The sequence below is a fragment of the Xiphophorus hellerii genome, chromosome 9 (genome assembly GCF_003331165.1).
Source record: "Xiphophorus hellerii strain 12219 chromosome 9, Xiphophorus_hellerii-4.1, whole genome shotgun sequence".
In the NCBI taxonomy this organism is placed as follows: Eukaryota; Metazoa; Chordata; class Actinopteri; order Cyprinodontiformes; family Poeciliidae; genus Xiphophorus; species Xiphophorus hellerii.
The window spans coordinates 25,204,038-25,225,734 of NC_045680.1; the positions used below are offsets into that span (position 1 = coordinate 25,204,038).

At 37.9% G+C, this 21,697-nt stretch overlaps 1 protein-coding gene across 2 annotated transcripts in view; it reads right to left on the bottom strand.

Moving 5' to 3' along the window:
• The window catches only part of rab6ba (RAB6B, member RAS oncogene family a), a 58,419-nt gene that overhangs the window by 25,526 nt on the left and 11,196 nt on the right, over positions 1-21,697 (bottom strand). For both annotated transcript variants that reach the window (XM_032571190.1, XM_032571191.1), the window contains exon 2: positions 9,873-9,931. In XM_032571190.1, coding sequence (XP_032427081.1) covers positions 9,873-9,931 — 59 coding nt within the window. The remainder of the gene's footprint in view (positions 1-9,872; positions 9,932-21,697) is intronic.

The window sequence follows — 21,697 nt, forward strand, 5'->3', positions numbered from 1 at the left end:
GACACCATCTCTGGTTTTCTGGTTTTTAGCAAATAGAAACAATTTTGGTGATTCTAACTGACCTAAAACAGGAAAAGTTGAGTCTGATTTAACTTCAGACAGTGAGAAAAAATATATAATCTATTTACATCTTTTAATTAGATGTGTGGAAAATATCTGATTAAAAGTCTAAATTTAAAAAACTATTTGCAGTTGAAACCAAACATTAGATTTTACTTTACTACCAAACTGTGAAGTTTGAATATCAAGCACTGTCGAGGACTTAATACAGAAATCAAGCACTTGAAAACACCCAATTGAAATTCAAGTATGTTCAAAGATTTCTAGGGCCTACACAAACCCAGTTTCCTAAAAAAGGGAGAAGTTCAGTGCTGCACTTAAGTTCAGTGCTGCATCTATTCACCAATGCCTAGGCAGGTGAATAGATGTATATGCCATGTTCCTCTTTGTTGTGCAATTCTGCAGGGTGCCCTCTGCCCACTTTGACAGAACTGAGCATCAGCAGCTCGATCACGCACTTGTTTCCTTGGCGATGCCAGCAGCCACACTGGACTGATTCAGAGTCTGGCAAGGAGACAGGATGTCATTTATACTCTTCCATTAGACTCAGTCACATCAAGCACTGCTGGGGTCAAACTACACAGACTTAAAACACAAGAACTGGGGACGTGACACAAAAAGGAACAAATCTGAAAAAAAAGGACTGAAAAATTAAATCAGGATATTAATACAAACTCTAGATAGCTGCAAAATAGACTGCATTTTCACTATGCAAGCATAACAGACAATTAAGGAATAGTCTTCTTTGTATTGCTCTTAAGAAAAAACAAAACAAATCAAGAATATATTCAGTATTTAACAGCGTATTAAATATAGATATTTATTACTGCTAAACCAGATTGAAGATAAACATAGTAGGTTGTTGTTTTAGGAGAATAATAGAGATCTTCTAGGTTCTGTACTGCTTCCATTTTGAATATAGAATCCCTCAGACAGCTATACATGCAGAAATAAGATCATGGGAAATTATTAATGCTCCTCCTGTTTAATTTTTAACAGGCACATAATGTCAGGAGACTGGTCATACATGCCCCACCCATTCTGCTGCCAACTAGGGCTAAACCTGTCTTCAGTAGACAGGAGTGGTTCTAATAACCCCCCCCCATCTTAAAATATCAAGTATAAACTTTGTTAGAAGCGAAACAGATATTAATCATTATTTAGTTACTTCTTGTACTCCATGATAACAGAGGTTTGGAACACAAACTACATTCAGAGGAATGCCATTAAAATTAGGGCTGCAATATGTAAAAAAAATACATATATTGCTATGATACTGGAAAATATTGTGATACGATATTGTTTAAGTCTCTTAAACAATATCTTAACTAAAAGAAATAATGAAAAGAAAAAAGCAAGAAGAAGTATAAACTTCTTCCTTCTACCAACTAAAACACATACTCCACATCAGCTACCCTCAGCATTTTGAAGGTTTCCTGCATAGCCATTTATTTTGGTGGGCTCCAGACTATTGAAAAAACAATGAACAACATGATTCATGTTTCAGACATTCACAAAGATGACTGAACCAGCTTTTGAGTCTGGTAATAGTTTTAGAGAGACTTCAGAAGAATTTGAAATCAGTCAGTCCAGATGGAGGACATAGAAAACACCTGTTGACACGGGAGCTCTTGAAACCTGAGATACAAAGTGCATGTTGGCACAGTCAGAAAGAGACTACACACAGACCAGAGCTTGAATATCTAATATGTTGCCCAAATTTCCTCTGCAGAAAACCTTCTTCTTAATTCTGCTTTTAAGAGAGAAGAAAAAGAAAAATCTTCTGACAGCTCTGTTCCTACCAGGACTTTCAAGGTCCTCCATCTAGCAGGAGCGCTGACAAACCGAGTGACCCTGAGTCACAGAGAGCCCAGAGGCATCTGCTCACAGCGCTGCCTTCAACAGCTTATTAAGAACACACAACGTGGTTCATCTGAGGTTTGCTGCCAGCACTGTTCAGGGGAGTAAATCTGTCCAAGAACGAGTCTCCTTTCACAGACAGCGGGCTGAAACAAATCAAAGTCCCCGAGACCCTGAACAGCACTGAAGACAGACAGAACAGGTTTTTTAAGACTACATTTCTCGAGTCAAGGCGAACATGGATGCTTCAACTCTGATCATCATTGTGGTGTTGTGGTTAGAAGAAAAAGAAAAGCCAGTTTATTATTATGACAATGGTCCATGCTTGATATGGTGGGTAACACAGTCACTTGGCATACGCGCAAAGGACGAAGCATGGATAGGGTTAGGGTTATGTCAGGGTGTGTTGATCTGGAGTCATTTGTTCTTTAAATCTGTCTGCTAGTTATTTTTTCTATGTGTTGATTTTGGAAGGAGTTTAATGAGGAAAAACTATTCCTTGGAAATATTTCAAAAGTAGCACCTTTTCTATCAAAATCACTCCTTTTGAGAGCAAATAATCATAAATATTTGCAAAATCCTGGAGGGACTCCTTAAACACACAGTGGAAGCCATCTTAGCACAACAGCAGAAGCTAACATCTACAGACTTCTTTATCTCCTCTCTTGGGGGTACAGCAAATCAGCACCAAGGATAATGCATGGTGCTCCAAGATTGGCTGCATTTATGCTTTGCAAAGTACCGTAGCACATAGGCATTTCAGCTTCCTAAGTTGCATTTTCTTCTGAGTATTTTAAACCTGCTCTATCTAATAGGCAGCGGTCCATTGTATCCATCCATCCATCCATTTTCTGTTCACCCTTGTCCCCAATGGGGTCGGGAGGGTTGCTGGTGCCCATCTCCAGCCACGCTCCGGGCGAGAGGCGGGGTACACCCTGGACAGGTCGCCAGTCTGTCGCAGGGCAACACAGAGACATACAGGACAAACAACCATGCACACACACACTCACACCTAGGGAGAATTTAGAGAAACCAATTGACCTGACAGTCATGTTTTTGGCGGTCCATTGTAATAGATATTATTCCAAATTTTAAAAAGATCAAAATTTCATTAATTGCTGCTTTTCTGCTTTAAATTAAAATAAATTAAGTCATGTTCTACATTTTTGTTATAAATTTCTGTGTTAGCACTATAAAACTGTTGAAGCGTTAACACTCGGCCCACGCCGGGCTTATTCTTTATATCGGTTAAGATTCCAACATTAAGAACATGTAAACAGAACATCCAAAGTTAGATTTCATAGCTGCAATAAGTTTATTGAGACAGTTAACCTGGAGCTCAAGGTCAGGTTGACATAGAATAATGTTTACCCTAAACAAGTTGGAAAAAATGAGGAAGGATTTTTTTCTTAAAATTTCTGCCTTCGAGTCTGTGTATGAAAACGGGCAGAAAAGAGCAGCTGATTCTGATTATTTGGGGAGAACAGACAGATGAAATCACAGCCTGGTGGCCAGGCTTGACTGACAGCTCCGACGCAACTGACAAAAGCGTGGAGCCTCCAGGGACCCCGGAGCCCTTTAACATGTGCTGCCAGGCAGCAAGGACGCCTGTCTCCGTCTCCCTCGGCTGAATGGCTGCTTGATAGGAGACTGCTGCTTTAAAAAAGGAGCAAATGCGGCTTGCCTCACTGACATCCTCCCGCTGCCGAGCTGCTGCAACGCTCAGTTTCATCTTTCTGACGGCCGTCGGTCACTAAACACACCGCTGCTCCTCTTTCAAATGACTCGGCCGCATCTGCTCGACTGTCCGAAACTTGACGAACGATTGATCAAAAATGCCAGCCAACAATCCCGGATGTAGAAGCTGGAAACCATGACGGTATAAATCTGCACATCAGGACAGGTGTCTCCTGTGGGCTCTATTCAAATCAATTTTCAACTCTCATTGGGCTAATATATCCTCCCCCCTCTGAGCAGCAGCACAAACACTCTCACTGATCTGATGCCTGCTGCATTTTAATTAAAACGTAAAGGCCTCTGGAGTTGAGCCAGAAAAAAAACAGCAAAATCACTCTCAGCTCTACCTGCTACTGAGAAATAGGATCATTGTGCATATATAACTAAGAATGAGGGAAAACTGAGTTACAGTTTTGATCCATGTCAATTAATCTATGACTAGCATCACTATAGATGGAAAAAAAAAAAAGCAGGAGCAAATTTTTCCCAAAGAATTTAGGGTTTTTTCTAGAAAGATTTGGAAATGTCTGAGTTCCAAAAGTCAATATTCTAGAAAAAACTAAGAAAATGAGATTAATCGCAGAAATTTTCTTGGAAAAAAACAAACAAAAAAAAAAAACAAAAAAGAAGAACATTTTTGAGTTTGAAAAGCCCCAAAATTGCTAAAAAAAATCTCAGAAATTTTGAGGTGAATTTTAGAAATGTTCTAGAAAAAAAACGTAGAAATTTTCAGAGATTCAAAAGTCAGAGATATCCAGAAAAAGATATCTAAAAAAATGTACCACTCCTCCCTCCCCCATCTACAAAGGGCCTAATATACCATCGTAATTAAATAGAGGTAATGAAGCCTTTTCTTTAAAACATACCTTTCCTTAAACAAGCAAACAGAAAACCAACCCGCTTGCCGCATTCCTCCCAGCTGCTGCAGCCACAGCTGTGTCGGCGTAAAGACTGACATTAAACACAATATGAGCGCTTCATTCAATAAGCAGATGCTTTCTATTCAGTGCCAGCCTGCTGCCTGTCCCTTCAGGTCTCATTACTTCCAGACTTCTGCAGAATGCCATTTATGTGTGAAACCAAGTCCCCACATACTTCTTATGATGATTACATTAAATGTTGGCTTGAATGGCTAATAGATATCCAGACTGGAGTTTATCCAGCACCACTTAGCCTGGGAATTACAGCAGCAGCCTTGGGGTAAGATCGACTACAGACAAGCCACACTGCCCCAGATGTATTGATAGAGCGTCTGCCACATCTGAAAATGATGCAGACATAGTCATTCATAAATGATCATCATAAATTCTAGATAATAACAAATAAATGAACAAACGTGCACCAACATATTAATTGGTTTGTTGCAGATCAGCAACAAACATGTACCACTTCTGTAGCAGAAGGCAAAAGTGGCAGCAGCTGCGAGGAACGCTGCTGCTCCACTCGTGTTGCTAAGTGTCCAACAGCTGGACAGCGCAGCGGCGAAAGTCACCAGACAGAGAAAATGACCCCTGGAGGCATTAAATATCTTTACGTACACTTGACAGGGTTTAAAGTTACAGGATGACAGAGTTTCAGTTAATTATCTGGAGGGAAAAGTAGCTGTTCTGCTTCAGATAGTTAGCATCAGGAACAAGAATCCACCCTCTCACTTTGAGCGTTATTGTGAATAACCTACAGATTTTCTGTGCAAATTAGTGTATAAGCTAAAATTAGCCTAAATGCTGCCAGTGGCAGAGGGCTATAACTAGCATGTTGTCTTACATTGACTTCCTCAATTCGGTGTGCTAAACATAGCTAATAAATTTAAAAAAAAATAGCTAAAAAGCTTATTTTAGGGAAAAGGCTATTGCTAATGTGGGCAGTGCACTGCTAATGTTTGTCAATGTACTGCCATCTGATTTTTACTTTTGCAAGACTAAAACTCAGATGTTTACTTCGTGGCACATGGTTACCAGAAAACCCGCTCATCTCTTAGCAACAAATAACAAATGTCATCATTCAAAAAACATAAGATTTCTTCTGCTCTTTTGAAATACTACTTAACTTACACTACTACAAGAATTGTGCAGATGGAAAAGTTAAAATGTTTTTTTTTTTTTTTTTTTTTTTACCATTGGTGAAAAATATGTTGTAGAACAGACATTCAACACAAAAGTAAAATCTGATTTATACTTCGTGGCAGTTCATTACCAGAAAAAAAACTTTCACCTCTTAACACCAAATAGTATTGTTTATGAAACATAAGTTATTTATAAATACTGCTTAGACACAAGAAATTTACAATTGGTCAATTTTGCAAAAGTAAAAATCAGATGTTTACTTCATGGCACTTGGTTACCAGAAAACGCGCTCATCTGATTTGAATTTGGCTATATATATACACTGTGTGTATATATATATATATATATATATATATATATATATATATATATATATATATATATACACACACACACAGTGGGTGGTGCACGCAGCTGTACAAGCATTAATGGTGAAAGGAAGCGGCAGTTATTTTGAGGTGTAGAGTAATAGGTGCCTTCCATGCATTGCATGGAGGCATTGAAATGCCTTGCTTCAATGCCTCCAAGGCATAGCTATGTCTTGCTATACCTACATAGCAAGGCATAGCTATGCAGGCAATGCATGCAGCCTGCCATGCATTGCTATGGCAGGCCCCAATAAAATTACCTTATTGTTATTTATCCATCAACACACTGAAGTGCTGTCCTATAATGGTTAGAATTAGAGAGTAGCTCTGTAATTGTGCCACTTCTATCAACAGTCACATCATCAATAATCAGCAGTGACCCCAATTTACTGGCAGCAATGCATGTCCATGTCTAATAAATGAGTTTATTATGCTTTGGACAATCAGCTCTTCCATTCTCCCTGAATGCAGATATCATTCCATTAATCAGCTTCGGGTAAAACATGTTGTATTCAAAAATCTTGTACGGGTTACATCAAGTTTGAGTTTCACATGAAGAAACTCACATTCTTATTTTATATAAATATAGCGCTGTCAATCAATTTGTTTTCCAGGTTTTAATACTCAGGAAGGTTTAAAAGAAGTAATTTAGTCTCAAACGTCAATTTAGAAATGTTAATTTATAAACGGCTTGTGCTTCGGTGGAAGGATAATTAATAGTTGGAATATGTACAGTACATACTACCTTGGTTTTATCCAAAGATCCATCAGAGTGTTATTTTAAAGTTCAATGTGCCGCTGAGCACACCACTTTGACTCTCCTCACTTTTTAGGTCAAAATAGGTAATGCAAATCTGCGCTATGTAATATTAATGTGTTATGCTTTTGAGATCAATCGCATGAGTTAACTTTGTAAAAATGTAAAGTTCATTTTATTTCCTACTATTCATCAGATCAGGGTACAAGCAATTTGAGGTCAACTTCCTTTTATAGACGGTGCATGCCTCCTCTTTTTATTCGACAAAACTAAACAGCCTTATGTTATACAGAGGAACCTCTCGTCCTAAAGGCCCCCAAATGTGAGTTTTCTTCTAAATACACATATGTAGGATGCATTTGGAAGGCTAGTGATATAGCAGGAGGCCCCCTGCTGCTACCACCATGCTACCGCCCTGCTGCTGCTACATGCACACGGTTTTCTCCTGGGCCTGCCACGACAAGCAGATGGCAAAACAGCTCACTTCCAGAGCCATCAAGAGGTGTGTGCAACGTTGGCAAAAGTGCGATGTGTCTGGGTGAGAGCGTCACTCTGACAAAGCTGTTGTCTCGAGTATCATAACTCCGTACAATAACAATGTTATGACACTTTAACATTTTTGAAGCGCGAGTGGAAGAAAGTGCCTATGAACTGGGTGCTTTTTAACTGTGAGCTACCAACAGAGATGTGAATGCAGCTAGAGCTTCAGGGTAGTGAAATATGAAATACTGAAATTTACATGGGTGGGTTACGAGTCCAGTGCAAAGCGGCCGAGGGTGAGTAAGTCATAATGCAGGTTGTTCCTGATTCCTAAATAAAATGATGTGATTCATAAGAAAAAAAACAAAAAACTGGGTGTCCTAGAAAAAATAATTGTGTTCATTAGTATTTATGACGATGAGAAATACTCTGCATTCTGATGCACTTTAATATTCACACATTAGACTTTCTCTTAGCGCTAAAACAATAAGCACAATATTTCTCTTTTATTAAAATTGAACACTTTCAATAATTATCATAATACAGTTTGAGAATAAAAGTCTAGTTTGTAGGATTGAATCTGTTTCCATATGTAAAAAACAGATTAAAAATGTATTCAGAAAATATAATAAAATTGCTAGTGGGTGATATGAACTTAAACGATATTTTGTGATAATGAAAGCATCATTAAGTTCTTTTGGTCGTGACTATATTCCTCTTAACAAAATGTGTAATCCACTTCTGTAGGGTATCACTAAACTGCACACAACAACTGCATTTAAACATATTTTCAAATTTATTGATGTTTATTCATACTCAGTGAAAAAACAGCAGAGATAATAGTAAAACTATCAATCCCAGAAATATCACAGTTTTGAGAGATTTTAAACAATCAAAATCTATCGCAACAACAATAAATCAAAACTCATAAGAAATACATTGTGATAAATGATGAATGATATGATAAATGCCCGCCCCTAAGTAAAACACTGAAAGACTTCTGAAAGTGGCCAATTTTGAGATGGTGGTTCAAATCCAACAGCTGTGGGTCCGATTTCATCCTCCTCCTGCCACATGCTAATATGCCTCGGTGTATAAAAGTGTGTAGTTTGTGAGCACAAATCACTATGTCTATCAAAGCGCTCTATGAATTCAGTCCATTTACCCTTCACTAGATTCTCTGCAGGACTGCAGGACGCTATGGATTAACAATGGCACTTTCTCAACTGTACTAATCCCATTTGCAAAATATGTAAATATGTTTGAGTATGACCAGGAAAATAATGTAAATGAAGTTCAACGTAGTATTTATAGTCTCTTCTCTATTTTGAAAGAACCTCCCCCATATTGCCTTTTAGGTCTGTTGTATTGCATTTTAAAGTATACAGTTATCATTATTGACATTTCCTCTTTGCCCTTTTTTATTGTTTAATGTTCCAGTTCTTACTATATAGCATGCTGTTTTTCCAGCGATTAACCACAAAAACCACGACTGGTGTCCATAATTTATCCACCAGCTGTTCTGGTTTAGTGTAGTTTGTGGTTAAACCGTCCTCATCTTCATGCGGCTCACATGCTGACACCTTGGGACCAAGATGACACCAAACAATCGATCAGTACTGGCCAGCTTGCGAAGCTACAAACAGGATGTTCTCAGAGGGAAGCTTCACAGAGTGTGATCAGCAGGTTGCAGCAGCAACATAGACTCAGAGTCTATCACAGGAAGATCTAGTTGGTTAGAAATGAACCTCTGTTTTTTGTATCACCCACTGGTGTATTGCTACCCGTCCACGCCCGCCGCCTCCCACTTCAAAACAGCATTGATCTGGTTACTGATGTTGAAATGCCATAATTTGGAGTATAACTGCATATGCACAAAAAGATAAATCAATTTCTTTTTTTTTTTAATTTCAAGTTCAGCTCAAACTTATTTGCTTTCCTCGCTTTGCCTGCTCTAATAACCACAATGCAACGCTGCAGTTCTTAACGTAACCTCTTTACATATATTAGATCGCGAACTAAATTAGCTAAAAGACACGGAAATTCTCATTCTACGCTATCCATAAGGGTGAAAGATTTATGTGTAATTCCAGTTTTATAACTGCGTAAGTAGATTCTTTTTTTTTTTTTTTTTTGCTTTTAAAGCAATAAACCCGCAGGCGTTATTAAAGCGTCTGCAGGCCTGCAGATGCTCACGAAGATCTCCAGAAGTGCTGGAGCTGCAGAAGCAATATTCTGTTTTCAGGGTTGCGAGTGAGGTTCAGCTGCTCTGCAAAACAGACTTAAAACAAAAAAAACAAACCCACTAATCATCACGGGAGAATAGGTACTTTTGAAGCTTTTCGACTCAAAAGTCGAAAAGCTGTTTTAACATGTTCTGTCATTTTACACATGGCGGATATTTCTAGTAAAGCTGGTTTTTCTGGAGTACATGTGTTTGATTCATAAAGAATATCAAAAGAAAGGCTTACAACCCTTGTGACTGACTGAAACACATAAGTTGTAACATTACAGACTAAATAACCAGCTACATAAACAACCACTTACCTGATATGTGTTGTCAAAGCTGTCATACATGAACCGTGTGATCAGAGATGTCTTTCCAACTACAAGACAAGAAAAGAAAACGATAGTTTCCATTAGAGGATGAACGAGACATTCAGGAAGTAGACTTTCTGTCATGGCTGTCAAGCCTGGTGAGGGAGCTCATTAGAGCGAAGAGGTGACTGAGGAGGGTCAGGTGTGGCATCTGGTCCACATGTAATTGGAGTCAATCTGTTGCTGCAAATCATTTGGATGTCCTAAAAGCTGGGAACTTTTAATAGCTTTTAATATAAAAAACATGGAGGTGAAATCCAAGAAAGCAGAGTTTGTTTACTTTAAAGCAAATGGTAAATAAAGTAAATATTTCCAATGTTGGATGATATATAAACAGTTGGAAGGATGAGCAGATTGATAGGACGGACAGGTAAAGGGATGGAGGTACAGACGGACAGATGGATGGATAAATAATGAAGGGATGGATGGACAGAGAAAGGATGGATGGCTGTATAAGGTGAACAATGCCTGTAAAAATATTTACTCCTTTGGATGCATTACCCTTTTTATTGATTTTACAAATCAATCATGATGAACAAAATCTGGCTTTACCGGCGTAACTACAAAAAACCGTTTGATGTCAACGTGAAAACTAATGTCTACTATATAAAGACAATTAAATAAAAAAAATAAAACCAACCCAAAATAAGTGACTGCATAAATATTCACCTCATTTAAAGTGACTGACCTAATTCAACAGAGGTCCAGCTATGTGGTGCTAAAAGACGAAAGGTTACTGAAACGTATAAGTCATACAAGTACAAATCTAAGGCCCTGAATATCCCCTGGAGTTTAGTTGAATCCATTATCAAGAAATGGGAAGAATATGGCACATGTGTAAATCTGCCCATATCAGGTTGTCTATTATTCTCCAGACCTGAAATATACTTAAAAATGAAATCCTAGACTTTTCCAAACTGCATAACACTTCTACATAAAAACACCATCAGATAATGAAGCTTTTTTTACATGGTTTTCTCACTACATTCACGTATTCCTGTTCACAAACAGAGCAGACAGTAGTTATATGAAGCCTGAGAGCGAGCCACTGAACGCTTTGATTAGAATATACAACGATTGCTGTGATGATTGCGTTTCCAAGTAGGCCTGAAACGTGTCAAGGAAGCAAAACATTGCTGAATGTCGCAATTATAAGACTTGCGTTAAATAACTAAACAAACACTTTAGTGTTATTGTCTTTGTGCTTCGGTTCACTACCCGTGAACTGAGCACTTAAATATTCTAGATTAAATAACTACATTATTCCCAGCAACATTGTTTCACTGAAAAACTTGAATCAAGCAAATGAGCATCCTAAGTGCAGGAGAAAATAGCTTCTTAATGAATCTAGAAGCGCAACTACCGTCGTACATTTACACTGCTGAAAGCCAACACATTTTCCACATTTTGGCCATTCCAGTCAAAAACTTTTATAGTGTTTTACAGCATTAGAAAACAAACAGCAGAATGATCACAGTTTAAGAAAAATGCTGTGGACAAGCTTAAAGTCAAAATCTTTCGAGCTTTGACTATCCCACTGAGCAACTCAAAAGTTTAAAGGTAACCATTACAAATAACAGCTTAGTCAAAGTCCAAATCGAACTGCAATTCAGAATCTGTCGGAAAGACTCAAAACTCTGAAACGCAAACTGAATACAAAGGCAAAACAAAATATTAAAATTATGCATGTTTATTTTCTTTTGCTTCCCAATTATACCCCACTCTGTGTTATTCTATGATAAAATCCCCCAAAAAAACATTCAGAATGTGTTGTAACATGAAACACAACACATGGTTTAAGGTGCGACATTGGACAAAGTGACATTAAGTTAAATATTCAACAAAATGCACAGCCTTTCAAAACATGTGCTCAGAATATGATATGAATTCACAGTGCAAACAGTAAATGAGAATAATCTTAAACTACATGGCTTTTCTCCGCTTAGGTCCGATGGTCATGACTCGAACATAATCATCTAGGAGATAGAAATTTAGCTTTTTATTTATTTTAGAGATACTAATAGCATGCTACATCATCATTAATCATTTACAGAAACCGGCTGGATGCAAGTGTCCAAGTGATAGATAGTTCTTAATTATGTTTATCTCACAAATTTTATTAATGAAAGGTACTGAAGCAGGAAAAATACAGAAGCCAACGGGATTCGACTCAAAACTCTGCTTGTGTCTTTTCTACAGAATGGAAGATAATTGATGATAAAATAGTCGTATCTGTGACTTCTATGTCTTTCACTCCAGAGTAATAATTTCTCAGTGCAACAGTATAGTCTGCCTCCCCGCCCAAAATGTCAACATGTACAGCCTGGGGAGTAGTCACTCAGGGGTTTTATTGCTCTTAAAAGTTGGTGAAACTGAACTCATTATTTATGCAACAGAAACCAACCGCAAGTGAACACTTCAAATACACAGCGACAGCCTCCCTCAGTAAATATAATCTGTGCTATATTCACAGTTCATCAAATGGGCGGCCCAGTTGCAATTGTTTACAGGAAGATTTTATCAGCCAGACTAATTACATGCGGCTGTGCCTTCACTTAGTTTCCATAGCTGCGAGGCACAGACTGATGTGCAGCCACTGATTATTTACACTGATTTATTAATACATCATCTGAATAACGTTGCTCCAAAGCTCTTATTTTGGGTACAAGCCATCTGACTTAAAGATAACCTAGTAGCTCATCATTCTAGTGTGCATAGACCTAAAAAGTTAATAAATTATATATATAATATTAGATCCAAACTGCCTTGACCAGCAGGTGGCAGTAAAGCCCATAAAGTTAGCTTGATAGCAAACAAAGTAGATGCATGGGACTCATTGGCACATGTTCAGAGTTTATAAGTCATAACTATATAAATCCACAGCTTCGTCAGAAACAACCTATCAGAACCAGGAGGAGGGGCTTAGCACTGTCAGTCATGCTCACACCCTCCCCCTTGCTCTCTGCTATGTTACAGCTACAAAATCTGCAACAAAACAAGCAAAACCTGCTATGAATGCTAAGGCTAGTTAGCATGACCTCCGATGTCGGCGGATAAACAGTTCCACCATCAACACTTTTACCAGTGCATACATGAGGATGATTGTCAGTCCTAAGACCCTCCTCCTGGTTTTGATTGACTGTTTTTGATCGAGAGCAGCACATTTTTGCAGAAGCCAATAGTAGTGGAGGAAGTTGATTTTTTCTTTAGATTATCTGTCTCATATTACACTGTTATGATATGTTTTTTTTCTTTCTTTTTGTTTTTTTTTTTAGAAAAGTTGCATACTGGAGCTTTAATGTTGGAGCTGTGAACATAGTTCAGAATTTTGAACACTTAATAAATAAGTGTTAAATTTTGAGCCAGGAGCTTTCACAAACACTAGTCAGCAGGTTCTGTTTCTTCACAATCTGATACAATCATATTATCAGATTGTCTCAGATAATGTGATTGTCTGATTATTGATTTGAATCCAAATAAATAATTCCAAATAATTTATTTGGAATTATTTGCTGATAATTCCAAATAAAAGACGCAAAACTTTCCTCATTTAAGTGTCTTTGAAATGCAAACTGAACATCTGCTTGAATGTTTAAACATTTGAGGTTCTGCTGCTTGATGAACAAAAATAGTTCAAGGGACATACAGTATTTCTGAGTTTCAATAACACCATGGATGTTTTAAATTGATTCTTTTGTGAGCAACATGTTCATCCCTTAGCGGAATTTAAATATCACTTCATTATGGACAGCGAGTTTTATCCAATGTTACACTGTTGCAGCTGAGTCATCCTCCTCCAGCTCAGGGAACATGAGACAGCCTTCCCTCGCCTCTCAGTCACAGCTGAAAGCTTCAGAAACTCAGGGATGGGCACAACGACCCTTTTCCTTCCTCTAACAGAGCATCGCATACAAAGTCTGAAGAGACTAATTTCCTCCACCGCAGGGAGGACCAGTTTACCTCAGCAAACCTTATTTATTACCAGTAAACCATATCAAGCATATTGCAGATGAATTCTGCTTTTATAGACTTCTTTATGTTATATAAAGAAATCTTGGATGCAAAAGATGTTTTCAGATTTTTTGCTGTAATTGAAAACTTGGACCAGCTCAAAATATTATGGGAGGAATCAAAACACCGAGTAGGTTAGGTGGAAACAGAAGTACGGTCTAAAGCAGGGCTGGAGATAAAAGCACCAATATTCACTTTATGGGACTGGAGAAATGAACCACAATCATCTTATTACATTTCAAAAGAAAAGAATGAAACAGGAGAACTATGAAGTTCAACTATAATCTGGATGGGTTCAATAAATTAAAAATACAGTAGAGCAAATAGTTTGGGTTCAGTGGAGTCTGAGATTTTAGAGTGGGTTGAGTGTTGTAGAATATTTTATATTTTAATATTCTGGCCTTCAGGGCCTTTCAGGCATTTAAAATTCCCTTCAGACCTGGAACTCTGGCTTTGCTCTAGAAGTGTTGATCACAGGAAGGTTGGGCACTTTTCAATGACTTCATTTGAATTTGCATTACAGGCTAGCTATTTGTTTATTTCACTTAAAAAACACGCCAGCAAGCTGGGTTTGTTGTATGTCGTGATTTGATTTAGTTTTTCTAAAGAATCCGTACAAACTCCAGTCCAGCAGCACAGCTGAAATAAACCACTTTAATTTATTGTTATTTTTTAGAATGGAAATTAGGTCCTTGGAAAATTGAAAATAGTTTTAAGTTTGTGAAATTTTTGTTTTCAGAGTTGTTATACACCTAGACCTATTTAAGATGTTAGGCTTTTGTTTAATTTATTTATTTTTTAACAATTCTCATCATTTTTGTTGCACTTCCCAAAAAAAGCACCACAGAGATCATTACTTGGGACACCTCATCTTTAGTCTTTCAATGGCCGACTTCACAAACTCTCTGTTAGATGTTTGTTATTCTCTTCCATTCAAGGCCCCAAACAAACTTCACCCTATATGAATCTCACATTTATTGACTATTAATGTCATAAATATTGTTCCTCTACCATCCAGCGATATTATTCTGTTAGCACCACCAAGTCAAACTCTGAGTCTTTCCCATCAGATCCACTATTTAAATGATGCCCCACCCAGAGTTCAGTCACAATAAGAATACCTTCAAACCTTTAGAAATAACAGGAAATGGAAAACTATATTTTACTTACCTAGTAACATTGTAAGTATTTCTAATAAATAAAATGTCATGAAGCAACTTTTGCATAAGCTGTAAAGTTTTTTAAATTTGGAAAAACAAAAACAAAAATCTTGGAAGCATAGATATTTTGAGGATAAAATATGAATTTTACTTGAATAAAAGTAGGAGGAAATTGTCAAATTAAGTCTATATGTCATCTTACTCCTTCACATATTGTCACGCTGACCCTCTATTCAGTTTGAGCTGCGAACAAAACTGGCTTTCTGTGCAAATGACAAATACAGAGGCAGTTTTCCTTCAGCTGTAGAGCTTCAGCAGGGTTAGAGAGGACAAATCATCGGTTTACATAAGGCATTTAAATGTTTAATGCTGTTTGTGCAGCTCTGAGTGTGAACCTGATGACATTGTCTTCTATTTAAGCCTGGCTGCAGATGATGTTGTCATGCAAGATCATTGTGCAAGTTAAGTTGCTGGAATCTCCTCCGATTTGAGGCCTATAGCGCATTTTCTTTATTTCTTCTTAAGGATATAAAAAGTAGCATAGTGGTTGTGCAGCATCTTGTAAAGGTAGAAGGTCAAATGAACATTAAAAACAGTTACTACATTTCATTTTAGTAACTGTTTATTAAACAGTTACTAAAATGAAATGTAATTCAGCAGCATATTTATTGTTTCTTACAAAGCCCCATGTTTGCTAAATCTGCTCAAATGTCATCAGGTGACTGAAGAAATTATTAGGGAAGAATCAAGATCATCAATCTTGAAAGTCATCCAATGTTCAGACGACTAATGACACAGAATTTTTTTTTCCTGATAAATGAAAGTTTTACTAAGTCACGACCACAACATTTATTAGCATGGATGCTGCAAATCAAAAGCTAGGACTCAAATTTATGCTGTTTTAGTGTTTTTGTTTTGAGCTACAACCTCTGTTGTGGGCGGGATTCTTAAACGTTTGCAAGCTTTTGGAAATGTCAGAGTTAAAGTAAGGGTCAACTAGACTGGACAGATGTTTACAATCATCAACGCTGCCCATGTTAACTGCTTATACATTTTTACTTTGTAATCACCTTGTTTTCGCATAAAAGTACAATCTTGTAAATGCTCTGGACACAGGACACGATGTCAACTTCACTCCTAATAGAAATGTTTTGTCTCTTAAGATTATAGTTTTCATTTTTTTTAAAGGACAATATTATGTATTTTGCATGCACATAGTGGCATTTTACTTCCTAATTTAAACGCCTTGAAATTGGGCCTCTCTCTTTAAAAACTCCTCCTTTTTCTGAAACTCCACCCTCAGAAAGTCATCACAACATAGCTCCTCTATTAACCCTTTAACAACTTTTTTTCATTCGTTTCACTGAGAAGTAGCTCCTATAATGAGCTCAGTAAATGCACAGTCCCACTAGATATTTGCTAATTGCTACTGGCTAGTCTGAAGGAGCTGAGTGGGGGAGTTACAAGGGAGAGCTGCTCTGTGAGGCAGAAGCTCAGAAGCTTGAAAACTGCAACTCAGAGGAGGAGTTTCATCTTCGAAGGCGGGGCTAGGTCCTCCCAGGTATTTTGCACAGCTGAATGGTTGCCATGGGGATTAAAGAATTTCTCAAACATGCAAGAAAAAAACAAAACAACGCTCCAGGTTTGTTTTTTATGAGGGAATAACATTATAACATGATGTACATCAATAAATAAATAGATTACACTACCCCTCAAAGAGAAATGAGCTAAAATCATTATTGGCAGGTCAAAGTTTTTCAAACAAAAAATGAATTAGAAAAAAAATCAGCCACAAAACTTATCTACTCATTTCTAATCAAAACATCTTTTCAGTACCTTTGATGTGCATGTCCCTTAACAGCACAGAAAAACATAAGAACCACATCTGCTCACCCTCCTCATTTAGAATAAAAACACAGAGTAAAACTGATAACTATGCAGACATCCTAATAATTGGCAAACCAGATACAGCAGATTCCTGAGCAGAGTGTTTCCAGTTACATCTTTAGTTCTAATAAAGTCTCGTCTTGGTGCGATCCTTCAAAGACTTTTCAGATCGAGTTGGCAACATGAGGGCCAATTACCAGAGAAAACTGGGGCCCCGCTGTGGGACAACCTGCTTTTATAAACCAGGAGTCCGCCAAGCACAGTCAGCAGACACCTCATCAAGACATCTTCTAAGAGCTCAAAATGCAATTTTACGGCACATTACAGTCCCTGCACAGTTCAGCTTGCTTTAGGTTATTGCACTTACTGCCATTTGTGAACAATGAAAGCACAAAATGAGATAGTTTAGGGCTCTTATCTCAACAGCTAGAGCACAAGGAAGAAAATTTGTTTTTTTCCAAATATGCGGCTGAGAAAAGAAGAAATCCCTTTTAGATATTATCAGAGGGGGTAATGGGTGTATTTAATGGAGGTCACTTTAATTATTTAACACTTTGTGGCCTATTAAGTCAATACTACAAATTATGTATTTAGACTGCAGCACTGGTAAACCTTTCTTTTTGGTATTAGGATAAAGAAGTGCCTCTCAAATGACAAAAAAGTGCTTGAAGTTAAAGCTGACCAGAGCTTCAATAAACAACAACAGCAAATGAATTCCACTATCGAAGCAGGACTTTGGCTTCCTTTCATTACGAAAATAATTTAGGAATAATGCAATTAAGGAGGAATAAACACTGATTGTGCTGCACAGCGTGTTGACTCCATTTAATTATGTGCAGAGGTGCCCAGTGTGACTCACCGGTTCAGTAGATGGAGGACCAGTCTGCTCTGCGGGGGTTGGCTGCATTCAATTTAGTTTCAATTTAGACACTTTTGGAGACCGAACAGCGAATTTCAACTTTAACAATGTTGCAGCGAGACGAACCTCGTCAGTGAGACTGCAGACAGCATTCAGAGTCTTTCATTTAAAGATGAGGGATATTCAATCAACTGCAGCACTGTGAAAAACCTATTGCACCTCACTGATTTCTTCTGCTTTTGATTCTACACTTAAAGCAGCAGTATGTAACTATTATAAAAAAAATAGTTTTATTTGTTAGAAATGTTACAGTGAAATATAACACAGATAATCTGTGGGAAAAAAAGTCAAGCTCCTCTGCCTTCTCCCTATGGTGCTGCTGTCATCTGAACAAACATCACTCAGTCAGAAACAACCAATCAGTTCCAGGAAGAGGGTCTTAGCGCTGTCAATCACCATTGTGCATGCGCTCCTCACAATATCCCTTTTTCTCTCCGCTATGCTATAGCTAGTTCACCTGCCTTGAATGCTAAGGCTAGATAGCACAGCTACTGCAGATGAAGGTTTTTCCTGGAACGCTAAGTTGTTTCTCCATTACCACATTTAGCAGCACATACACAAAGTTGATTGTCAGCACTAAGACCCTCCTCCTGGCTCTGACTTGTTCATTTTGATTTTGAGCGCAGTGCGTTTCTTCACAGATTAACTGTCTCATATGGTGACAGTTTTACCAAAATATAAAATACAAAACATACTTTTGCAAAAGTTACATACTGTACCTTTAAATGCGTCACTTAAAACAAACTGAAAGTTAATCAAAGAAAATATTCTGGTTAACATTTGTTTATTCTTTTTAAACAAATTATGTTTTCATTTATGAGGTGAAAAAGGCTCCCTAAACTCAGTTGGTCAGTTCAATTTGACTAGCCACACCTGAGCCTCATTAGGCTCAGTCCTGTAGTATTCCAGCAGTGACCAGCAGTCTACCAAACTTACTCCAAGAGAACACCATGACTCATCCAGGAGGTCAAAAAATAACCCTCAGCTAAGGTCAGGGTTCACGAACAACAAAAAGACAGATAGTGGACAAAAATGGCCTCTGAAAGAACACAAAGACCCACATTTGCCAAAAAAAACCCATCTAGAAAATCCCTTAACATTTTAGGAAAATATGTGACCTGTTTACTTTGTAAAAGCAGAACTTTTACAAAGTAAACAGTAAAACATGGTGGTGGTAGTGTGATGGTTTGGGGCAGCTTTGCTTCTTCAGGTCCCGGATCACTTACAGCAATCTAGAACAGTGAATCCTGTTCTTCACCGGAAAAAATTCTGGCAAGCAGTTCACAACCTTAATTAATCAAAAGCGAGTCCACCCTTACATGAGTTCAAAAGATGAAACCATGATGAAGGTTTTGGAGTGAAGTCAAGTCAAAGGCCTAAAATCCACTGATTGGTCTTGCTCAAACACTCTCCCATGTGGTTGAACAGCAGGCCAAAATTCCTCCATAGTAGCCTGGTAAAAACCAGCCCCTTGTTCTACGCTTTGCTTTGTTCACAGGATCTGAGCTTTCAGCTATTGAGATACAATTTCTTCCTGAAGACACGGACTCTGATGAAGTTTAATTTAACTCAGTTCAAGCTTACAAGAAATCACCTGAGTTTAAAACAACCATCCTCCACTGCGAAGAGAGAAGTGCCGATCCAAACAACGTTAGTGTTGATTCAATATTTGGAACCCACCTGTTTAGAGCCGTCTTTGATTAGCAGTAACTGGAATATTAATCAATATGTCGTGTCAATCTGCTTGACTATGGAATCTGGCAAAATGTAAAGTTTATTGCTTATTTCATAACTGATGACTGTATGATGTTTTTATGATGTGAAGCACTTTGAACTGCCTCATCACTGAAATGTGCAACACAAATAAGTTTTGAAGAAAAAAACCCCAAAAGCAGTAAAACATTAAGGATTGTAATATTTTCCCTGTTTTTAACATTGGGAGTAGTGGGCTCAATTAAAATCAATACCATCTGATTTTTTTATTAACTAAACGCCCATATCCATATGTATTTTTCCCATCCAAGGTAATATTAGAACATAGCAGCTTACAAATTGTTGGTTGTGAGGATGACATCCTTCATACTCGCCATATTTGCTGAATAATACATGGAATTATCCATTCAGCCCTCAAGCTGTGTTCCCAAAAGCCAGGTAAATCCACTGCTGGTCACTTGGCAGGTGAAATCCTGGAATCCCCTTGAGTGCCTGGCAGCCAATCAGAGCATGGCAGGGCTTTTTGCCTGGGCCGAGCTCCCACTCACAAGGAGATGTATAAAAATACCGGAGCATGGCATTCTTGGCATGACAACAGGATGAAAGCTAGCACAGTGCAGGCAGGCAGGCATCTAATATTTATCAATGAAGGAGAGGACAGAGAAAACTAAGTGGCTTCAGCAGTTATTCACAGTGACAAGAGAGCGCAAAAACCAGTGAACGATGAGGATTTATTAAGTCTCACTTCTCTGGACGTGTTTATGCCCACTAGCAGCTGCTGGCACACGGTTACCTAACAGAAGGGTGCCAAGAGCAGATGGCATCCAAGTAAGTTTAATTCCACCTCAACAAATTATACACACATTTAAAAAGATAGAATGAAATGCTTCTGTGCTTATAAGCACATTTACTGGGTATGCTCTGAGTTTTAAGATCACTCAGTGATCCAATCAGACAGGAGGAGGATAATAACACAAACCGTTAACATAAACTGTATTTTTCTAATATTTGCAGTGCTTTCAATGGAACTCTATATCCAATTTAGGATTTAAAATCAAGACCTGATTTAGTTTGAGAGGATAAAAAGAGAAATGTCCAGAATAACAGGACAAATATTTATTCTGCTATATAACTCCAACACGTTTTGGGTTATTTAAATACTGATGTAATTTTGAGGCCATAATACTGCCCACCCCTGCTGCCTGGAGATGTCACTAACTAAAATTCAGCATTAAGACTTCTCAAACACCAAAAAGCAAACAGAAAGATTCCTTTTCTTTTACATTCAATCAGGTATTTCCACACTGACCAATCAGAACAGCATCACTTAAAACTTCACCAATAGAAAAGATGCGACGTGAAACCTTAACAGGATGCATCCATTTACCAATACATCTGAATTATGGATGAGCATGCTTTCATACTCAACACAGGCTGGGTTCCCTGGGCACGCACACGCGCACACACGAGGACGTGAGGAAGCTAATTCAGCTCTTATGCAGCCTAACAAGCAAAGTGACTTCACTAAAATTAGCAGCACAAAGACACACCTGGAGTAGAGCAACATACCAGCAGTCCCGGTGACAAACAGGTGATACATGGCGTTTGTGCCTGCCTTGGGAGGAGAGATGGAAGTCATAAGTCTGCTGTTTCACCGCGGAGACACCAATGTGCCTTTTAATGTTTGGATTAATTTCATTCTGACGAGGGAGCGGCCATCTGGACGGGCAGAGAAATGAAAATGGCATCTTCTCAGAGAACAGGCCGCTTATTCCAGTTCTACTCTTGCGGGTTCCTGTTCTATTACTTCCACTGACTGACTGGTCTCAGATGCACTTTTGTCCTCAATTAAAAATATAGTAGATATAAAAATATAATTACTTTGTACAATGTGTTTAAACCTGCAATTATGGGATGAAGAAAGAAGATTACAGATATTGTTTTGCCCCATTAGTAGGGCAAGACAATGTAATTAATACTTCAAATTATCTCTCAGCTTAAAGATTAAATATAATCTATGTGCTTTAAATAAATTAAGAATTGCATCTAGCAATATACATATACATGTACATACAGTACAGACC